General features: G+C 36.5%; 2 protein-coding genes across 3 annotated transcripts in view; one reads left to right on the forward strand and one right to left on the reverse strand.

The window, feature by feature from the left end:
• Window positions 1-1,132: 1,132 nt before the first annotated feature.
• Window positions 1,133-8,895, reverse strand: LOC101975844 (BTB/POZ domain-containing protein KCTD16). The gene is made up of 2 exons (XM_005340796.5): window positions 8,710-8,895; window positions 1,133-3,425 (listed from the first exon to the last, which is right to left on the reverse strand). Exon 2 carries the CDS (start codon window positions 3,417-3,419, stop codon window positions 2,541-2,543), a length of 879 nt encoding a protein of 292 aa, XP_005340853.1. The 5' UTR covers window positions 3,420-3,425; window positions 8,710-8,895; the 3' UTR covers window positions 1,133-2,540.
• Window positions 8,896-18,349: 9,454 nt separating this feature from the next.
• The window catches only part of Nbdy (negative regulator of P-body association), a 50,647-nt gene continuing 49,256 nt past the window's right edge, over window positions 18,350-19,740 (forward strand). For both annotated transcript variants that reach the window (XM_078034792.1, XM_078034793.1), the window contains exon 1: window positions 18,350-18,711. In XM_078034792.1, coding sequence (XP_077890918.1) covers window positions 18,476-18,682 — 207 coding nt within the window. In that variant the 5' untranslated portion in view covers window positions 18,350-18,475 and the 3' untranslated portion in view covers window positions 18,683-18,711. The remainder of the gene's footprint in view (window positions 18,712-19,740) is intronic.

A 19,740-nucleotide genomic window follows, 5' to 3' on the forward strand; every position in this document is an offset into this window, starting at 1 on the left:
AATTTTTTCTTTTTAAATTTTCATTAGCCAAAGTTTGAACTCCACTACCTTAAAAAATAAGTTATAGAAAATTTATGTTAAAAAGATAATTGCTACTTTGGTGAAGTAACACATAATAATGTCACCTGGGTTTTTGGTGTTTTTTTCCTTCAAACTAATGCAAATTCCTAAAACTACTTTGAAGATATAGAACCAATGATAATATTTTTTTAAAAATTGATATATAAAATAAGTTTCATAAGCTAACATTGATGATATTGCAAGTTTTCCCCACATGGATGATTTAACACATTTAACACTTTTTCCACTTCAATTGACTTTCTTCTGAGTCTCAGACCTTTGCCATGTTTAGGGCCAACCAGCACTTGAATGCCTTTCCTCCATTTCCATAATCTTATATTTTAGAAGCCTGCTTCCTGTTTTTAAAAATGAAAATGATAGGGCTGGGAATGTGGCTCTGCAGTGAAGCACTCCTGGATTCAATCCCTGGTACCAGAAAAAAAAACAACAATAAAGTTAACTATGGAAACAATGGCTAATAATTCCTGTTCACATAAGAGCTGACATGACTGCTTAAGCCAGGTACAAGCTGAGGAAAAGAAGGTGATCTGTGTGGAAGGAGAAATATGGAACTAATAGATTCTGGATATGATGAAAGAAGAGCTATGTAGCTTCTGAAAGACAAGAGGGAACAGTTCTTAACACCTCCCCAGGCCTTTGAAACTCAATTGGACTTAATTTCCTGTTATTGGTCTCTATAAAGCAAACAGATCTTTAAAATGCCCACCCAATCACACCCCTGATGCATGCATGCACTTTTAAATGGGTTTTAGTTCCTTGCAATCCAAGAAACCTGACTAGAAAATCATTCGAAAGGTAACAAGCACAAATAGAGGCTGATGTTGGGACAAAAAAAGCAAAGAATAAAGGAAGAGAAGGATATTTGATCACTGGGGTGTTATAAAGCTATTCAAAATAGTGACAAAGATCTTCTAAAGTGGGCCCTCAAAGTTTCTTTTTCTTGACTTGTCTCATCATCTCCAGTAAGCCAATCATTTGTCTCAATTCCCTGATGTTTTTGTATGAGGGTGTTTACTTTCAACCTGTATAATAAAAAGTTATCAGTAGAGGCTTCAGAAGATGAATTTTTATTTATTGGTTTTTTTTAGTTCTCTTTTTTCCTCTTCATCTTCTACCTTCTCTCATTCCCACTCCCAAATAAAAACATACATATTCACTTCAGCTAGTCAAGAAAAAAACAAGTTAACAGCTGACATATACATCCAACTATTTGACCAGTGAAAACCAAATTAACACACACACACACACATATATATATATATTTACATAAAACAATTCTTTTCTTACCCTTCCCTTATCTACATACTTTTCTTACCCTTCCCATATCTACAATGCTAATGAATAAGACAGGTATTTGGGGGCAGTGTTTTAAAATGGCATATCTGCTTATATCTGTGTAATAGCCATGGTACTCATCCTATTTTTCTCAGGTAAAATGAATTTCAGTGCCAAGCCTTTTATTCTTGAAAATAATCACTTAAGAAATTGTTTTCTTCACCCACATTTTTTTTTTAACCCAGGTCCTTACACATGCTAGGTAAGCACTGAGCTACATCCTCAGGCCTTTTTAGACAGGGCCTTGATAAGTTGTCCAGGATGTTCTCAAAACTGTAATCCTCCTGCCTTAGTCTCCTGAGTAGCTGAAATTATAGGCATGTGCTACCACACCTGGTTCTTTTCACCCACATTCTGTTAAGAGCAATTGATAGTTTGAGAATTGGTTGATCTTTCTATGAACCTTTTGGAGGACCCTTGTCAACTTCTTCCACTGAGCCTGGTAAAATAATAGCAACTGTGTGTGTGTGTGTGTGTGTTTACTTTTTAAAAAGCATATTCCTGGGCTGGTGATGTAGCTCAGTGGTAAAAGCCTTGCCTAGCATGGATGCAAGATCTGAATTCGATCCCACTACTGCAAAAAGAAAAAATAGCATATTAATAATTACTATAGCAATCTCTAGCTCAGAATGGAAAAAACAGGGCTTTACCTAGGTGAATACATATAATAAGTCATGTAAGCATATCTATACTTTAGTGGAGTGCTAAGAAAGTTTGGAAACCATGGCTCAGCATTTCTCAACTAACTAAATTTTGTGGCTCTATCTGTATTCACCCAACAAATTCATTTCAACTATCTATAGCGATGTGAATAGACATGCCTATTCACATTTAATACTTTCCCTCAGAAGGTATCCAAATATATAACCCAAGGCAGGTTGGAAGCCAGATAAAATGGCATGATGTGTAAGAAGAAAATGCCAAATAAGGTTCAACTGGTTACAGTGACGGGAGTGACATTGTCCATGATTAGACAGAGGACTCAAGGCCTAAGAGTAATGTGTCTATTTCTAAAGGAGATAGTTGACACTGGAACAGAGAGAGGAAAGAGAGTTGACTTTTTGGTTTGTATTTTCCAGGTGATTTTTTTTTTTTTTTTTTTTTTTTTTTTTTTTTTTTTAGTGTCACTCACGGTAGAAAACATATTCAGTGTAAGAGGTCCAGATCTTGTCATCTGTTTGGTCATGTGTGACAGTGCAGGTGCCAGTGGAGTTGCATGCTACCATGTGGAAGCCAGCATCAGCTAGTCTGTCAAAGGCTTGTTCCAGAAAAGTGAATTTGAGATAGTATCGAGAAGTGTATCTCTCAGGAGGACGGTCAGGGTCTCTGCTTTCATTCAGAGTATCTCCAAACACTTCTTTGGCCAAGGAGATCTTACCACACACCATGATTCGGGCCACACGGCGGAATTTGGCATCTGTTTGGCTGTCCCGACCCAGAGTATAAGTGCCTCGATAGCCAATAGTGATGAAGCCTGCCTTCTTGAGATGAGAACCAGTACCTGTTGTCAGAGCTAGAGGGTTATCAGGGCCACTAATATGGACAATACTACTTGAAGAGGGATTAAACATGGTGTCAATGCTGGGAGATAGCTCTTCTAGGTCATTTTGGCATAGGTCATTGCCAACTGAGTTGAGCTTATTCATTTTAGGAGCCAACATCTTGACCAGTTCTGGCAACCTGAAGTATTCTGCTTCTCTCTGGAGCCGACCATGCTCTGGAAAGTGGTCAGGAAGCACTACTTGCCGGTCCCTCATGTAGTCTAGCACATAACGAAAGAGAAAACCGTCTCGATCTATGAAAAACCTCCCTTTGTTGTCCTGGGTCAGGGAACAAAGATTCTTTTCACTGAACATTTCCCAGAGCAGGGAACCAGGAATGCTAATCAAAGTAGGATAGCGAGTGATGTACACTTGACCACCGACATTGAGTTCAATAATCTGAGGGAAATGACTGAAATCCTCACTTGGTTTGGTACAACTGGATTTTTCTGGCATGGCCATATTGACCTGCAAAAGAAAACAAATTGGTTTTAAGTAAGGATTTACAGGATGTCCCTATTCTGTTTATAAGCAAAAATTTTTCCACACATACACATTGTACATATCAAGAAACTCAAGCAAAAGCATGACCTTTTACTAATTAACTAAGCTTGAGGATGACAACATAGAAAAAATAGTGCATGATTTAGCTTTGCAATGATTCCTAATGTCCTTCTAAATGCACATGTTTCAGACGATAATAATTCCTCATTTCATGATGGCAGGTTATCACAGTTCATGCAAGGCCCCCTCTCAATGATGCTCATTTAATTCTTTTACTTTATTCTCTTACTCTATTTCCATTTCTGTCACTGCCCCCAACACAGGCAACCATTCTGATAAGTTTAGTATATATCTTTTTGTTTGTATGCATTCTTGCAAAATGGATTTTATGGTTTTAGATATATATATATTATTGTATTATATATTCTGTTCTTTTTTTTCATTATCAGCACCATATTACTCAGATCCCTTTTTGTTTCTATGATTGTATCTAATCCCCTGTTTCTAATTGTGGCACCTGCTTCTAATGTGCACCTACCACATTTTACCATTCACTCTCCCAGTGATTGAAAACCCAGATTACTTTCAACTTCCTGATGTAATGTACATCCTTGTACACGTTCTCTGTGATTTCCAAATCCTGACCTCTTTCCTAAACTTCAGTTCTATATTAGCAACATTTTCTGACTGCCCTGGCAGCACCTTGAATTCAGCATGTTCAAAATCACTCATGTACATCAAAGTGTTTTTTAAAAAGTAAGTTATTATTAATTATTTCTCTTCATGTTTCCAGCCCAAACAGGTCAAATTTTCTGACTTTTCCTCCCATCAGTAGTACCACAATTTTTTCAGTAGTCTGAATTTGAAATTCAGAAACCTCAGACACGCTATTGATTTATTCATTCTTCTCATCCATATTTCTCACTAACCTAGAAATTATTTCTTTATGATATCTCTTGCATACAGTTTATTATTGCTACTTCCTATTCTTATTCTTCACTCATATAAGAATCTACAGTTTGGTCTGTCCATCTCTGGTTGCTACCCAGTCATATTTATTCTCTCCTGCTAACACACAGCCAAACCAAGATACTTAAAATTTTGCTATCAGATTAGTTGTTATCATGTCATATCTGTTTAACAATCTCTGGTGGTTCCATTTTGCCTATACATCAAATTCAAACCCCTTACCTTGGAATTTAAAGCTATCTACAAGAATTCCTAATACTATATAGGACTTACTATGCGCTAGGTATTGTTCTTAGCTGATGAGTTTATCCCTGATTTAAAAAAAAAAAAAAAACCTTGTCCAACATATGTCTAATAAGTAGTTTTGCTGATGTCCAAATTCAAGCAATAGCACACCTGTGTCCATGTTATTAACTACTATGCTATACTGCTCCCTTTTGATCATTATCTGCTAAGACTTTTTTACACATAGAAAATAAAAAGATAAAGGTCATTGATCATTGTCAATGATGTTTGCTTTAAATTTGGGGGGGGGTTGTGAGTTTTTCATTTTGTCTTTTGTCTTTATTCACATCTCCCCCACCCTTGTAAAACCTTATTCCTTCTCCTTGACATCCACCTGTACTTCAAAGACCAATTCAAGTCCCAAATAAGGTCAACCTCCTCCTATTTCTTTATTAAACTTGAAAATCTTGGATTTAAAAAAAAACTCATATGGCTTTCTACTCCTTAACATAACAGTAATAGTAGTAATATATGAGCTGTACTAAAAATAACTAACATTTACGAAGCACTTACTATATACCAGTTCTCTTCTGATCCCTTTTCATGTGATCACTCAATTAATTATTTGTAACAATGCAATGAGGTCAGTTCCACAAACTCATCCACTTTTTCATGTTCACATGCCCCAAACTTATGATTCCTTCTGCTTGAAATGTCTTGTTTTACTCTAACCACCCCAAGCTCCTGGTCCCTCCTTGTGAAATAATATAATATAGTGGCTTTGGGCAGTTCTGAATTGAATCCCAGGTCTGCTACTTACTAGCTGAGTAATTTTGTGTGTGTGTGGGGGGGGTGGGGATTGAACCCAGGGCCTTGTGCATGTGAGGCAAGCATGTGAGGCAAGCATGTGAGGCAAGCACTCATATATCCCCAGCCCCTAGCTGAGTAATTTTAGGTGAACTATTTTTTTTCTCTGAGCCTCAATTTCCTTTCCAGAAAACGGATACAATAAAATACCCTAATTAATAAGATGAGAAAATTATATTTAAGGCAAATAAAGTACTTAACACACCACTTGGCATATCATAAATGCTTAACAGATGGTAGGTTACATTAGTTTCCTTAGCTTGTCTCAGGAAAAGCAATAAAAGATTGCTTTTCATTGAATTGATTATGGCAAAAGAAGTCTCTTAGTGATCCACTGAAATCCTGCTAAAATGAAATATCCTAACTTTTCATCCCATTCTTTTATATTCATTATCACTGCAGTTTATAAGTATCTCTATTGGAGAATTTATCAGCCCATAATAGAACTAGAACTATTTATTTATTTATCTGTTTGGGCCTAAGGCAACAAAGTAATCTCTTTTAAAAGATTTATTTTTTAGTTGTAGGTGGACACAATATCTTTTATTTTATTTTTATGTGGTGCTGAGGATGGAACCCAGTGCCTCATGCATGCTAGGCAAGTGCTCTACCACTGATCTATAGCCCCAGCCCACAAAGTGATCTTTTTTTTTTAAGATGTTGGTAATCCTAGAGACCTTAATTGTCAGAAGCAACTGGGCACATTTTTTAAAATTTATTTTTAAGTTTTAGGTGGACATAATATCTTTATTTTACATTTATGTGGTGCTGAGGATTGAACCCAGTGCCTCATGCATGCTAGGCGAGCACTCTACCACGAAGCCACAACCCCAGCCCCACAAAGTAATCTTAATTTAAACTTCCACATCCCCAGCACTGAGTCTGGTGATTAGCAAGCCTGTGGTAAATAATTAATGAATGATGAGTAAATCACCAACAAACAAATGTAACACTAAATCACACTAAAATGTGACATTATTTTCACAATCCCACAGTAGATGAGTAGAATTCCACTTAGAAGCTGGTGTGGTGGTGCATGCCTATAATCCCAGCAGCTCAGGAGGCTGAGGCAGGAGGATCACAAGTTCAAAGTCAGCCTTAGCAACTTAGCGAGGCACTTAGCAACTCAGTGAGACCCTGTCTCTAAAAAAATATTAAAAAAGGGCTGGGGATGTGGCTCAGTAGTTAAGTACCCCTGGGTTCAATCCTCAGTATCAAAAAAAAAAAAAAGGAAATCCATTTATAGAAATTCATTTTGAATACACATTTAAGAACAAGAAGTGTACATATATTAGATTTTGCAGGTTTCTGAATATAAAAGAGGTCTTATTTATTTCTTCCAAAAACAATGACAAAAGTCCCAAATGCTTTTCCCCATTGTACAATAAAACAGATCATTTTATAGCACAAATAAGCATTTGAAAAACAGTTGTGAAAATTTATTATTTGCTTTTCTTTCTTGTTGCTTTGAAGAGACTTCTGCCCAGGTCAACTAGTAGTTTGAAATCCTATAAGTGAGAGTCACATTCAATTTGAGGAGTCAAGCTGGGTATTAGATTTTGCCTCTTACATTAAGTACAGAATTTTTAGCTGAATTCTAACGACCCAGCCTTTGTTTCTGGAGGAAGAAGTCAGAAGAAGAAAAGTTAAGCCTAGAGCTGTATGGGACTTTTAACTGCTTCCTCTCTTTGGTACAATCACAAATATGTTTTTAAACACAAATATAATTTTTCTTTGAGAAATTTTACACTGAAAGCTAGAATCTGAGAAGAATTTTTTTTTTAAGAAATAAAAATGGAGGTGGTTCCCTCACTAACGAAAAAAGTCTAATTCGAAAGAGCCCCTGGAATATTATCATAACATGAAGTCAAGAAGGGTATACTTCCCAAATAGAAAGATTATTATTTGTTTGCATGTATTTGCAATTTGCATATAAAAATCTTTTAATATTCTTCCTTTTCCTTTCTTAGTATTTTCTGTTCAACTGGTTTTGCTCCCAAGGAAGCAAAAAGCAATTCATTCAAATCTAACCATCCATCAGTTTTTGAAATGCTTGCTTGGCAAATGCTTTTTAAGGAATCTTGAAATGTCTCATTTATTGTCTTGTGTATAAATCAGAGGTTGATAAGGATTTGTGGTTATTTGCCTCAGCAAATCAAAGAAATAAAAGTCTCTGTAAAGGAGGAAGTAAATGAGACAATGTGTAAAGTAATGATTTAAACCAGATGGAAAAAAAAAAAAGTCCTTAAACCCAGCTGTATACTGCAAGCCCAGAAGAACTTAGCTTTACACTTCAATGTTTCAAAGGCACTGAGGAAAGTAGCAAGTTCATCCTTCCCTTTCTACAAATAATCTTCTTAATTGTAGTACTTATAACCAAGATCCACTGTTTCTAAAGGAAAAAAAAATGTCAAATATATGAAAACAAACTATAGTATTATCTCTTCTTAAGATGCCTGATTTCTTCCTGAAAATGTAAAGAGTTTTCTAAGGAAATCAGACAATTTATAGATGACCAACTTCCAATTTTATTAAATCTGAAATCCTTCTGTCCTAATCTCTTCCCCCTCTCTCCCTTTTTTCTCCTCTCCCTCCTCTTCCTTCTTAGCCCTCCGTTCCTCTCTCTCTCCCCTCTCTGACCAGTTTGTCTGAAATATACACTCACTTATAAAATGAATCCACCAATTTTAAATGTGGTTCCCACCTTTTCTGATGCTCCAATTAAGAGATACACAAAATCAGAGAAGATAACAGCTGAACTGGAAGTGTAAACAAAAGGAGAAAACAACTTAAAGAAATAAGAAATAGTTTTTCTTCTACTTGCAGGAAAAAATCTTCAGTAGCATTCCCTTCCTTTTCCAATTAGTTTATACTTATGGCTTTTAGCCCGCTCATAAAAATGAAATGCCAGTACCCAGGTGCTTAAAAACAAACAAAAATTTTACTTTTCAATTAACCAAATGATAAAAGGCAATCTGAGTTTTCAGAATTGCCCTGCAGAAAGAGCCTCCCCTATTTTTGGATCTGTAGCCTGCTTTCCAATCAGCAGGTTTAACATGCAGTCCTCTCTCTGTACAGAGAAAGGACAAACAGAAACATGCGCATCCTCAGCTCAAATGCAGAAGCTCCTGAATTCCAGAAGCAGTTTACTGGAAAGGAAAAACAAGGAGATCAATGGAGTAGTTACCTTGAATCTCTAGTATCTGCGATATTCTTAATCAGTCTCAGTCCCTGTGTGTCTTGCTGCCTTGCCAGCTCAGCTCTGCTTGTGAAATGACTTCCTGCTCGCCTTCCTTTCTCTGGCTGTGCGCTTTGGCGCTTGAGCAGAGTTTTCCCTTTTAATACTAGCAAGGCTGTAGACCCTCCTCCCCTTCTGTGACAAACTCGGTTCCCTCCGCTGCCCGCCTCCCAGATAGAAAACAGCAAGCTCTTCATTCTGCAGTTTGAGGAGAAAGCAAAGGAAAGAGAATAAGATAACCATGGTGGTGATGTTAAAGGAGTCGAATTTGGAGGTAAAAGAGAATTTTTGCTCATCATTTTCTTGGTTCCAGCAAAACAAATAAACATTTAGCACATGCAAATTACCTGAATGTTTTTTTTTTTTTACTAAAGCGTTGGCTGGATTCTAAAATTGAATGTAAAGGTATGATTAACAATTTTATTGTGACAATAACTCAAATAGTCTCTATTGTTCAAATAAATAATTTACTAAGTGTCCTGTGTGCAAGATAATATTAAATGCTGAGGATAAAGAAATAAATTAAACACATTTTTCATTCTTAAGACTTACTCTTTAGTCCAGGAGAACAAACGAATACAAAATGTTAAGTGTCATGGAAATAACTAAGCATACAGTGTTGAAAGGACACAAAGGAAAGACCCCCTAGGCCATCAGGGACTCCTGAAGGGTTGCTGGAGGATGTGACTAAACAATTTTACCAAATAAATAAGAATTAGTAGAAGAAAAGCAGGAAGTGTATTCCAGGCAGAAAGAACAGATCAATGAAGATGGTTGAGGGGGGAAAAAAAAAAACATGTTATCTACAAGGAACTGTATTAAATTTTTTAAATGCTGGAGTCAAGAAAGGCAGGTTATTTAATTCCCAAAACCTAAATTAATTTTCTTCAGATTGTCTACATAGTCCAAGTAAAGAATGAACCTATTATCCTGTATGAAAATCTGTAAAATAAATTATTTCATTTCAGAAGCAATTTCTCTTTTTATCTTCTAATTTAGTCTTTGAAATAAAATGTGACTTTTTCAGCCAGATGTAGTAGCATACACTTTTTAAATCTCAGCTACTCAGAAGGCTGAGGAAGGGGGATCCCAAATTCAAGGCCAGCTTCAGCAATTTAGACAGACCTGGTCTCAAAATAAAAGATAAAAAGGGCCTGAAATGTAACTCAGTGGTAGAGCTCCCCTAGTTTCAATCCCCAGTACTGCAAAAACAAATAAATAATAAAATGAGGATTTTTCAAAAAGGAAGTGGAATGCTGTGATAGCCACGTCTCTCTGAACTTGAAACTTCTGTCAGTCAAATAGATTTCTGAGAGATAGTGTTAGCAATATTATGATTTTAAGAAACAAAATTACATCATTTGCAGGAACGTGAATAGAACTAGAGAACAACAAGCTAAGTGAAACAATCCAGATTATGTTACCTGCATATATAAATATATCTCAACAAATTCCACTATTATGTATAATTATAAGGCACCAATTTTAAAAAGAAGTAACAAATCATCAAAATTGCAGGGAACAAAATTATGCAAAAATCAATTGTATTTCTACACACTGAATAATTTAAAAATGAGCAAAATAATTCTATTTAAAATAGCATCAAAAAGGGAAAACCTGCTATCGGTTCTCCTCACTGTGAGAGTTCTGTTCTTGTTTTATTTTTCAATGAATTCTACTCTTTTTTAAAAAATATATTTTTATTTGTGGATGGACACAATATCTTTATTTTATTTATTTTTATGGGGTGCTGAGGATTGAACCCAGTGCCTCATGTGTGCAAGGCAAGTGCGCTACCACTGAGCCACAACCCCAGCACCTAAATTCTACTCTTACCACTCATAAAAAAAACAGCAAAAAAAATCCCTTAGAAATTAACTTAAACAAGCTGTATTCTTGAAAACTACAAAATGTTGCTGAAACAAATTAAAGACACAAATAGAAAGATATCCTATGCTCATGTCTTTAAAAACCTAATATCATTAAGCTGTCAATAATATCAAAAGTGATCTACAGATTCAATGGAATCCTATTAAAATCCCAGGGGCAGTTTTTGTAGAAATAGATTAATCCATTGTATAATTCATATGGGACTCCAAATAACCAAAACAATCTTGAAAAAGAACAAAATTAGACATCTCTACTTCCTGATTTCAAAGCTTATTACAAGGCTAAGTAATCAAAACAGTGTGATACTGGCATTAAGATAGATATACAGACCAATAGATTAGAAAATCCAGACATAAACTCTTGCATAAACAGGCTCCGTGTTGCAAGCCTGTAATCCCAGTGGCTAGGAGGTGAGGCCCTAAGCAACTCAGAGAGATCCTGTCAATATTTGTGCACCTATGTTCACTGCAGCATTATAGCATTATTCATAATAGCCAAAGGTGGAAGCAACACAGTATTTTCAAATGGATGAAGAAATAATCAAAATGTGATTATATATTTAGTTTTTTCTTTAGTATATTGTTCTCCCTTTTATTTATTTATTTTTTTCATTATGCTGACTTTTTCCTTGATATCTTTTCTTTTTTTTAAAGAGAGAGTGAGAGAGGAGAGAGAGAGAGAGAATTCTTTAATATTTATTTTTTAGTTCTCGGCAGACACAACATCCCCGTTGGTGTGGGGTGCTGAGGATCGAACCCGGGCCGCACGCATGCCAGGCGAGCGCGCTACCGCTTGAGCCACATCCCCAGCCCTTGATATCTTTTTTTGTGTATATGAGGTGCTGGGGATTGAACCCAGGGCCTTGTGCATGCAAGGCAAGCACTCTACCAACTGAGCTATATCCCCACCCTGATACCTTTTTTAAAAAAAATTAGAGCTTTTCAGTTATACATACAAGTTGGGTTCATCCCAACAAGCACACACCTGCATGGAATTTGATCTTATTTCATGATCCCTCCATTTTCTGTCCCTCTTTCTCCTCTTCCATTCTTCTTCCTGTACTCTACTAGACTTCCTTTCACTCATCTATTTATTTATATTTGATTAGTTCTTTTTACTTATGCACAAAGGTGAAATTCCCTGTGATATATTTATATATGCACATAACATGATTTTAAAAAGAAATAATTCTGCATTGCCTCCCCTTACCCATCCCTCCATTCTGTCTCTCCATTTCCTTCTTCTGTATTATATTTAGTTTTGAAAAGGAAGGAAATTCTGAGATATGATACAAATAATGAATGAATCTTGAGGATATTATGCTAACTGAAATAGTCCAGACATGAAAAGACAAATACCATTATGATTCTACTAATATGGATTACCTACAAAAGTCAACTTTCTTTGTGTGGCATAGGGGACTGAACCCATCACCTTGCAATATACTAGGCAAGCACTCAACCACTGAAACAAATCCCTAGCACAGCAGTCAAACTTTTTGACTGCTCAGTAGAATGTTGGTTGCTCAGGCCTGGGAAGAAGGGATGGAGACAAGAATGAGGAGTATGCACTTAATGGGCATAAAGTTTCCGTTTTACAAGATTAAAAGTTCAGAGACTAGGGTTGTAGCTCATGCATACAGTGCCTGCTTACTATTCATGAGGCCCTGTATTCAAATCCAAGCACTAAAAGAAGTTCTGGACATGGATGCACAACTGTGTAGATACTAGTGAAATGTACACTTGAAAACAGTTAAGATGGTAAATTTTATAATGTGTATTCCACCACAGTAAAATAAAACAAAAAGGAATGAAGTGCTGATACATCATGATATCTGGATCTTCATAACATCATGAGCCTTGTATATATTATATTAGACCATATATTGTGTGATTCTATTTATATGAAAAATTCAGAGTGGACAAATCAATAGAGAAAGCAAGCCTATTAGTATTGCCAGGGCCTGGGTCTCTTGGGGTATTGTGAGTGGTTGATTACATAGTAATTTTTTTGGCAATCACCTTTTTTTTCTTTATTGGTGGTGACGAGGATTCTCTAGGATTAAATAGTGGTGATGGATACACAAACTGGTAAATATACTTTAAAATGCTCAGTTGTTCAGGATGTGAGGGAAAGGGAACCTTTGTACAGTGCTGGTGGTAATATAAATTAGTACAGCCCCTATGGCAATCAGTACAGAGGTTACTCAAAAAACTTAAAAATGGCAGGGTAGTGCATTGCCTGTGATCCCAGAAGCTTGAGAGCCTGAGGCAGGAGGATTGGGAGTTCACAGTCAGCCTCCACAATTTAGCAAGTCTCTAAGCAACTTAGTGAGACCCTGTCTCAAAATAAAATATAAAAAGGGCTGGTGTGTGCTTGTTGGGATGAACCCAACTTTATGTATAACTGAAAAGCTCTAATTTAAAACAAGGTATCAGGGTGGGGATATAGCTCAGTTGGTAGAGTGCTTGCCTTGCATGCACAGCTCAGAGGCAGAGTGCTTGCCTTGTATGTGTGAAGCACTGGGTTTAATTCTCAGCACAGCATAAAAAATAAACAAATAAAATAAAGGCATGCTGTCTATCTATAAATAAATAAATGGACTGGGGATGTGAGCTGGGGTTGTGGCTCAGTGGTAGAGCTCTTGCCTCACGTGTGTGAGGCACTGAATTTGATCATCAGCACCGAATAAAAATAAATAAATAAAGGTATTGTGCCCATCCACAACTAAAAAATATTTTTTAAAAAGGGCTGGGGATGTGGCTCAGTGGTTAAGTGCCCCTGGGTTCAATTCTTGATATCAATACACACACATACACAAATACACAAAACAACAAAAACCCCACCTAAAAAATGGCTGGTGGTACATGCCTGTAATCCCAGTGACTGGGCAGGAGAACCTCAAGTTTGAGGCCAGACTCAGCAACTTTGTGAGACTCACTAAACACCTTATGAGACTCTGTATCAAAATAAAAGATACTGGGGATCTGGGGATATTAGCTCAGTTGGTAGAGTGCTTGCCTCACATGCACAATGCCCTGAGTTCAATCCCCAGCACCACACAAAAAAAGGGGCGGGGGCTGGGGATTGAGCTCAGTACTAAAGTGACCCTTTGTTCAATTTCCAGTACCAGAGACAAAACAACAACCACAAACCAACTATAAATGGAACTATCACGTGATACTGTTATACCATCCTGAGCATCTACCCAAAAGAATTAGAGACAGCATGCTTTGGAGATACATGCACTCCCACATTTACAATAGTACAATTCATAATAGCCAAGTTATGGAACAAGGGTAGGTGTTCATCAGCAGATATGAATAAGGAAAATGTGGTGTATATACACAACGGAGTTTTACTCAGCCATAAAGAAGGATAAAATTATGTCATTTTCAGGAAAATTTGGATGGAATTATGTTCAGTGAAATAAGTCATTCAGAAAGATAAGTGCCATGTTTTCTTTCATATGTGGAAGCTAGACAGAAAAAAAGGGGAAAATGGGAGCCCATGAAATTAGATCCTCAATAGGGTAAATAAGGAGGTCGGGGGAGGGATGGGCAAGGGGAGGTATTGGAGAGTTAAATTGATCAAATGATGTTTCATGTATGAATTGAATATGTCACAATGAAACCCACTATTCTGTATAATCAATATGCAACAGTTAAAAATTTTAAAAAGAAAATATTCAAAGAAATGAAAAATTAATAAAATACTCAGTTGTGTACTATAATAAAGATGAAATTTATGGTACATAAATTGATTTTCAGTAAAAAAAAAAACCTGGAAATAACCTAAATGTCCACAGATGTCCATGGAAAATTAAATTTAAAAATATGATAAATTCACACAATGGGATCATATATAGCCATTAAAGAAATATTGAGAAGTGAGGAAAAAATGCCAAGCTATTTCATTAAGTTAAAAACAACATTTGTTATGATTTGAGAAATAAAAAGCAATACATATACAGGTAGATGAAGTTCGCATTAATGTGTATGTGCATGCACACATATACCCCTCATACTTTTATTTTTAAAAAGCAATCATAATGATCAGCTTTAGAGATTTATTTTTTCCTAAACTTATATCTTTTATTTATTTATTTTCTTGAATGTTTTTACAGGTTATCCAGGCAGAGAAACATGGGCCTTTTGTTATCTTTTTTGTATATCTTTGTATTCTCAAATATTCCTAGTGAAATTTGGTTTAATAAAATAAAACAAAAATTGTATACAGTCTTCCTCCAAAGCATTCTTATTTTTCATTTTAGAAAAATTTTACAGGAACTTGATGATTCTTGTCCTTAAATTTGTACTTAAAATCAATGAACAGAAACAGAAATCTTTTATATATAAGAGAAAACTCCATTCACTTGAAATAAAAAGCTAATTTTCAAAATAAATCATAGTGAATTAGCCAATTTCTCATTTTAAAAAATATTAAATGAAAACAGGTGACTATTACCCAGAAGTGAGTTTAGTTTTGCTCTTTGTTGTCATCCTTTGAGCACCATAAATTATGAAAGGAATTTGGGTCCATACCATTTCTCACATCTGGCATGACATTTCTTCAATCTAACAGTGCCTCTTCTGGTCCCATGATTCACATTCATTTGTTCACTGATGTTGGAAGAAAGCTTAACTTGGAGAAGATGATGGGAAAATATTCATTTTGAAATGTGGAAGGAAAAGGCTTTAGTTCACCTTTCTTTTTTTAATATTTATTTTTTTAGTTGTAGTTGGACACAATACCTTTATTCCATTAATTTCTTTATATGTGGTACTAAGGATCGAACCCAGGGCCCCGCACATGCTAGGTGAGCGCTCTACTTCTAAGCCACAATCCCAGCCCTCAACTTTCTTTTTTAAAAAAAATTTTTTTGGTTGCAGATGGAGGCAATATCTTTCTCTCTCCCTCCCTCCCTCCCTCCCTCTTTCTTTCTCTCTCTTTCTTTCTTTCTTTCGTGCTGCCCCAGCCCTTTAGTACACCTTTCTAATATAACAGAAAGAAACAAGTTAAAAAATAGTTGTGAGTGGGGGCTGGAGTTATGGCTCAGCGGTAGAATGCTCGCCTAGCACATGTGAGGCCCTGGGTTTGATCCTCATCATCACATAAAAATAAATAAAATAAAGGTATTGTGTCCAACTGCATCTAAAAAATAAAAAAAAAAAGTTGTGAGTATGATGATTATTACCAGAAGCTGGGTGGGATGAAGACTTGAGTTTAATAAGTATGAAAAAGTTCTGGGGATTGGTCATACAATCATATGAATGTACATAACATTACTAACCTGTATATTCAGAAATGGTTAAAATACTAAAATTTTTGCTAAGAACATTTTACCACAATAAAAATAATTACATAAATCTAGTTGCAGTGTAAATAGTCCAGGTTAGTGGCAACAGATTTGAGACCATTTTTACCTCAAGTCAAATGTTTATCATAAATCAGACACAGTGGATTTGATATAAACTTTAATTCCTGTCACTTCCCACAGCGAGCACATGTCTCTTAATTTACTAAAACCATAGCTGTAGAACAACTTAATTTCAACTTTTAATATCATTGGTTTTGCATATTTAGAGATCGATGCAAAAATATTGTGAAAATGTTCTTCAAAAAACAAAGACTACATAATTTCATTTTTACAAATACAACTAAGTGGAGAGCATCAAATTTCCTGAGATAAGAATTAGAAAAGGAACAGATGTGGAGGATTAGAGATAGACTAATTATTCCCAAGGTGGGGCTTGTCCTTCCAGAAGAAATTTGCTAACTTCTGAAGATACTTTTGGTCATCACAACTGGGAGGTGTAGGGAAAGAAACTAGCATATGGTATGGGTAGAGCCTTGGTTTAGGATACTGCTAACCATCTTACAATGCACTGGACAGGTCACCATTAGAAAGAATGATCTATTCTCAAATGTCAATAGCACCAAGATTGAGAATTCCTGAATTTGAGTTCTTTTCTCTAACTTTGGCCACTCTTACTAAACCTTTGCTACAGCCTTCTCTTCTTCTGTCTGTCATTAGCTATTCAAGATTCTGTTTTTCAAATAAATGAAAAGAAGAGGGATGGAAAGTTTCATCAAAATAGAAGACCAGTGGAGTAGAGGAAGGGGTTTGAGGTTGGGGGGTGAGGGATGGGATAAGGGAAGAACAGTGGAATGAATCTGACCTAATTTTCCTGTGTACATATATGAATACACCACAGTGAATTTCCCCATTGTGTATATTCACAAGGCACTACTTTAAAAACAACATAAATAGCAGAAAGATCAGTAGAGTGGAGGAAAGGGAACAGGTGGGGGGAAGAGGAGAAGGAAAGGGGAAGTACTAAGGACTGAATTAGAGCAAATTATATTCTATGCTTTGATAATTATATCAAAATGAATCCTAATGTTATGTATAACTAAAAAGTGTCAATAAAATTTTTGGAAAAAAAGGATTCTGTTTTAGCCCATTTCTCTTTTCTCTTAGGGATATCATCCATAACCATGACTTCAACTACCACCTCTACATTGCTGACTCCCATAACATTATGTGTTGTACCAACTATTCTTCTAGCAATCACTATCTCAGTATTCCTTCACATCTTTTCATTAGGCTACTGCTATACCTGATTTTCGTGTCTTTATTAGTAGCATCTGATACAAAACAATAGGGTTAATTATTTCCCAAACATTTACTGAGTACCTAATTTGTGTAAAGGGCTGTGGTGGGTACTCGGATGATGGTAGCAATGATGGAAATGGGAGGTAGTTATGATAGTGAGTGATTTTAATGTATAGTCCCTAATTATGGCAACAGATTTGCAAGAAGAGAATATTATGCTCTGGAAACCAAAACTTGAAGAATTTAATTAATTACTTAAAGACCACAGAGCTTGTAAATGGCACAATTTCATTTCCAGTTCTCTTTTGATATTGAGTATTGAAATCTGTCATTTAAAAACATCAAAGGTGGTGCTGGAAAAGTATGGTCTAAAAAAGTGGACTCGGAACTGGGCTATTTGAATGATGAGGTCTAAGTCCAGAAGCCTTTTCTTTTAAGACACACTGTACCTTCTTGTAGTTAAGACTTATCATATATATGGCGCACCACCTATAGTAAGACAGTCATTATTTTCCAGGCTTTAAGAAAGAAAAAATATTGCCAATTAAAGTATGGAATGCTATCAATTGTCAAGTCTCAAGAGAGTTCCTAGATATTGAAACGTGGAAAACAATATAGTAAGCCTTCAAAGATTACACATTTGTTAAAATATAAAGAAAAAGCGATTTGGGATTCTGTGATATGGTGACTTCATTTTATATACCCATTTTCCATGATCAATGTGCTGTTTTGCACTCTAGTCAACCAGTCAACATGTATGTACACTGCTTTTTAAATGGTTGTAATTTTTTGGCTCTGTGATGTGCATCCGCAGCTGGACTGTAAAGCTTTAAAGTAAATCTGCGTGAAGCTCCCACACACAGACATCGATAAACCATGCAGAATTTTCCACTTAGAGGCAAATTTGAGCTTCTCGCATAGATTGTATAGTTACATCTGGAGGCGCTAGGGTAAAACATTATATTAAAAAATACGCAGTTTTTTAAGTCTCTTCCTGGTAGAAACGTTAAAGTGGGGTGGGGTACGTAGCGGGGTGGAGGTGCGGAGGCGGAGAAGGGATATACGTCTCAGGATACAGGAAATACGGTAAGAGGAAAAACCGGGAGGAAGCCAGCTGGTTCCTGAAGGGGATCCGCCGCCATCTCAGGTCTCTCAGCTTTGCCTGGGCCCATCGGAGAAAACTGTCGCTCGGGTCCTATAACACTTATGGGGGACCAACCTTGTGCCTCCGGGAGATCCACACTCCCACCCGGGAACACGCGGGAAGCCAAGCCTCCCAAAAAGCGCTGCCTTCTTGCTCCGCGGTGGGATTATCCGGAAGGAACTCCCAACGGCGGTAGTACCGATCTTCCCTCCGCACCTCCTCCCGCATCTGCCGGCCTGAAGTCGCACCCTCTTCCTCCGGAGAAGTAGTGAGATATACATTTCCCACCCGAAACCAGGTCAGAGTCTTTCGTTTTCATCTGGGTCACCCAGGCTCTCCGAAGCTTAATTACGTATTTCCACGTTCTTTCCGCAATTTCCAAATAGAAGAAAGAACATGCAGGCACTCAAAAGCCCTTTCACAAGATATGTTTGTATGAAGTGATGGATATTTGATGGCATTTAGTAGATATTTTTAATATTTTATTTATTTATTTAAGTTTTAGATGGACACAACATGTTTAACTTTATTTATTTATTTTTAATGTGGTGCTGAGGATCGAACCCACGGCCTCATGCTTGCGAGGGAAGCGCTCTACCATTGAACTACAACCCCAGTCCTATTTTTAATATTTTAGATGTGATAATTGTAATGTTTTAAAGAAATAGACTTGAATATTTTGATTTGCTTGAAAGTAATTCAGTGGGGTTAAGGTGTGGGGGCGGAGGATGAACAAAATTTTCGTGAGTTGATAAATTAAGCAGGATGATGTCTATGTGGGGATTTGTTATACTGCTGTCTCTGTTTATGTATGCTTTTTCAAAATTTTCCGTTTAAAAAGAACCTAGTTCAAAATAAAATAACAAGACTGTATTGAAGGCCTAATGCCTATGCCCAGCACTGTGCTAAAAAGAGGGGATTGTAAGGTGAGCCTTCAGAAGTATGTCTTTCTGTGTGTAAGGTAAGAGAGTTTAATAAGGAAAAAAAAGTCACAGTATGATGTACAAACCCAAGTGCCATAATGTTTGCTTGTTCGAGATATTCAGGAAGTATGGAGGATGGGTCAAGTCAATCTTTCTGGTAGTAATAGTGAGCCATCAAAGAGGAAGGGTGAGCTTTGGGTGGGCCTTAAAGGGTGAGTGACATCTGCCATGTGAAGGGAGATAGAATGCGTTTTAGGCCTAGGGTTTCCAGAACAAAAGCCTCAAGGTATGCTTGTTCTGGGAACAGCTTGGCTGTAATTGTGACTCTAAGAAGGACTAGCAGGTGAAGACAGAGTGCCCTAGGGCCTTGAACATGCTAAGGAAATAAGTATGTTTATTCCATA

Source organism: Ictidomys tridecemlineatus, chromosome X, assembly GCF_052094955.1.
Source record: "Ictidomys tridecemlineatus isolate mIctTri1 chromosome X, mIctTri1.hap1, whole genome shotgun sequence".
Classification (NCBI taxonomy): Eukaryota; Metazoa; Chordata; class Mammalia; order Rodentia; family Sciuridae; genus Ictidomys; species Ictidomys tridecemlineatus.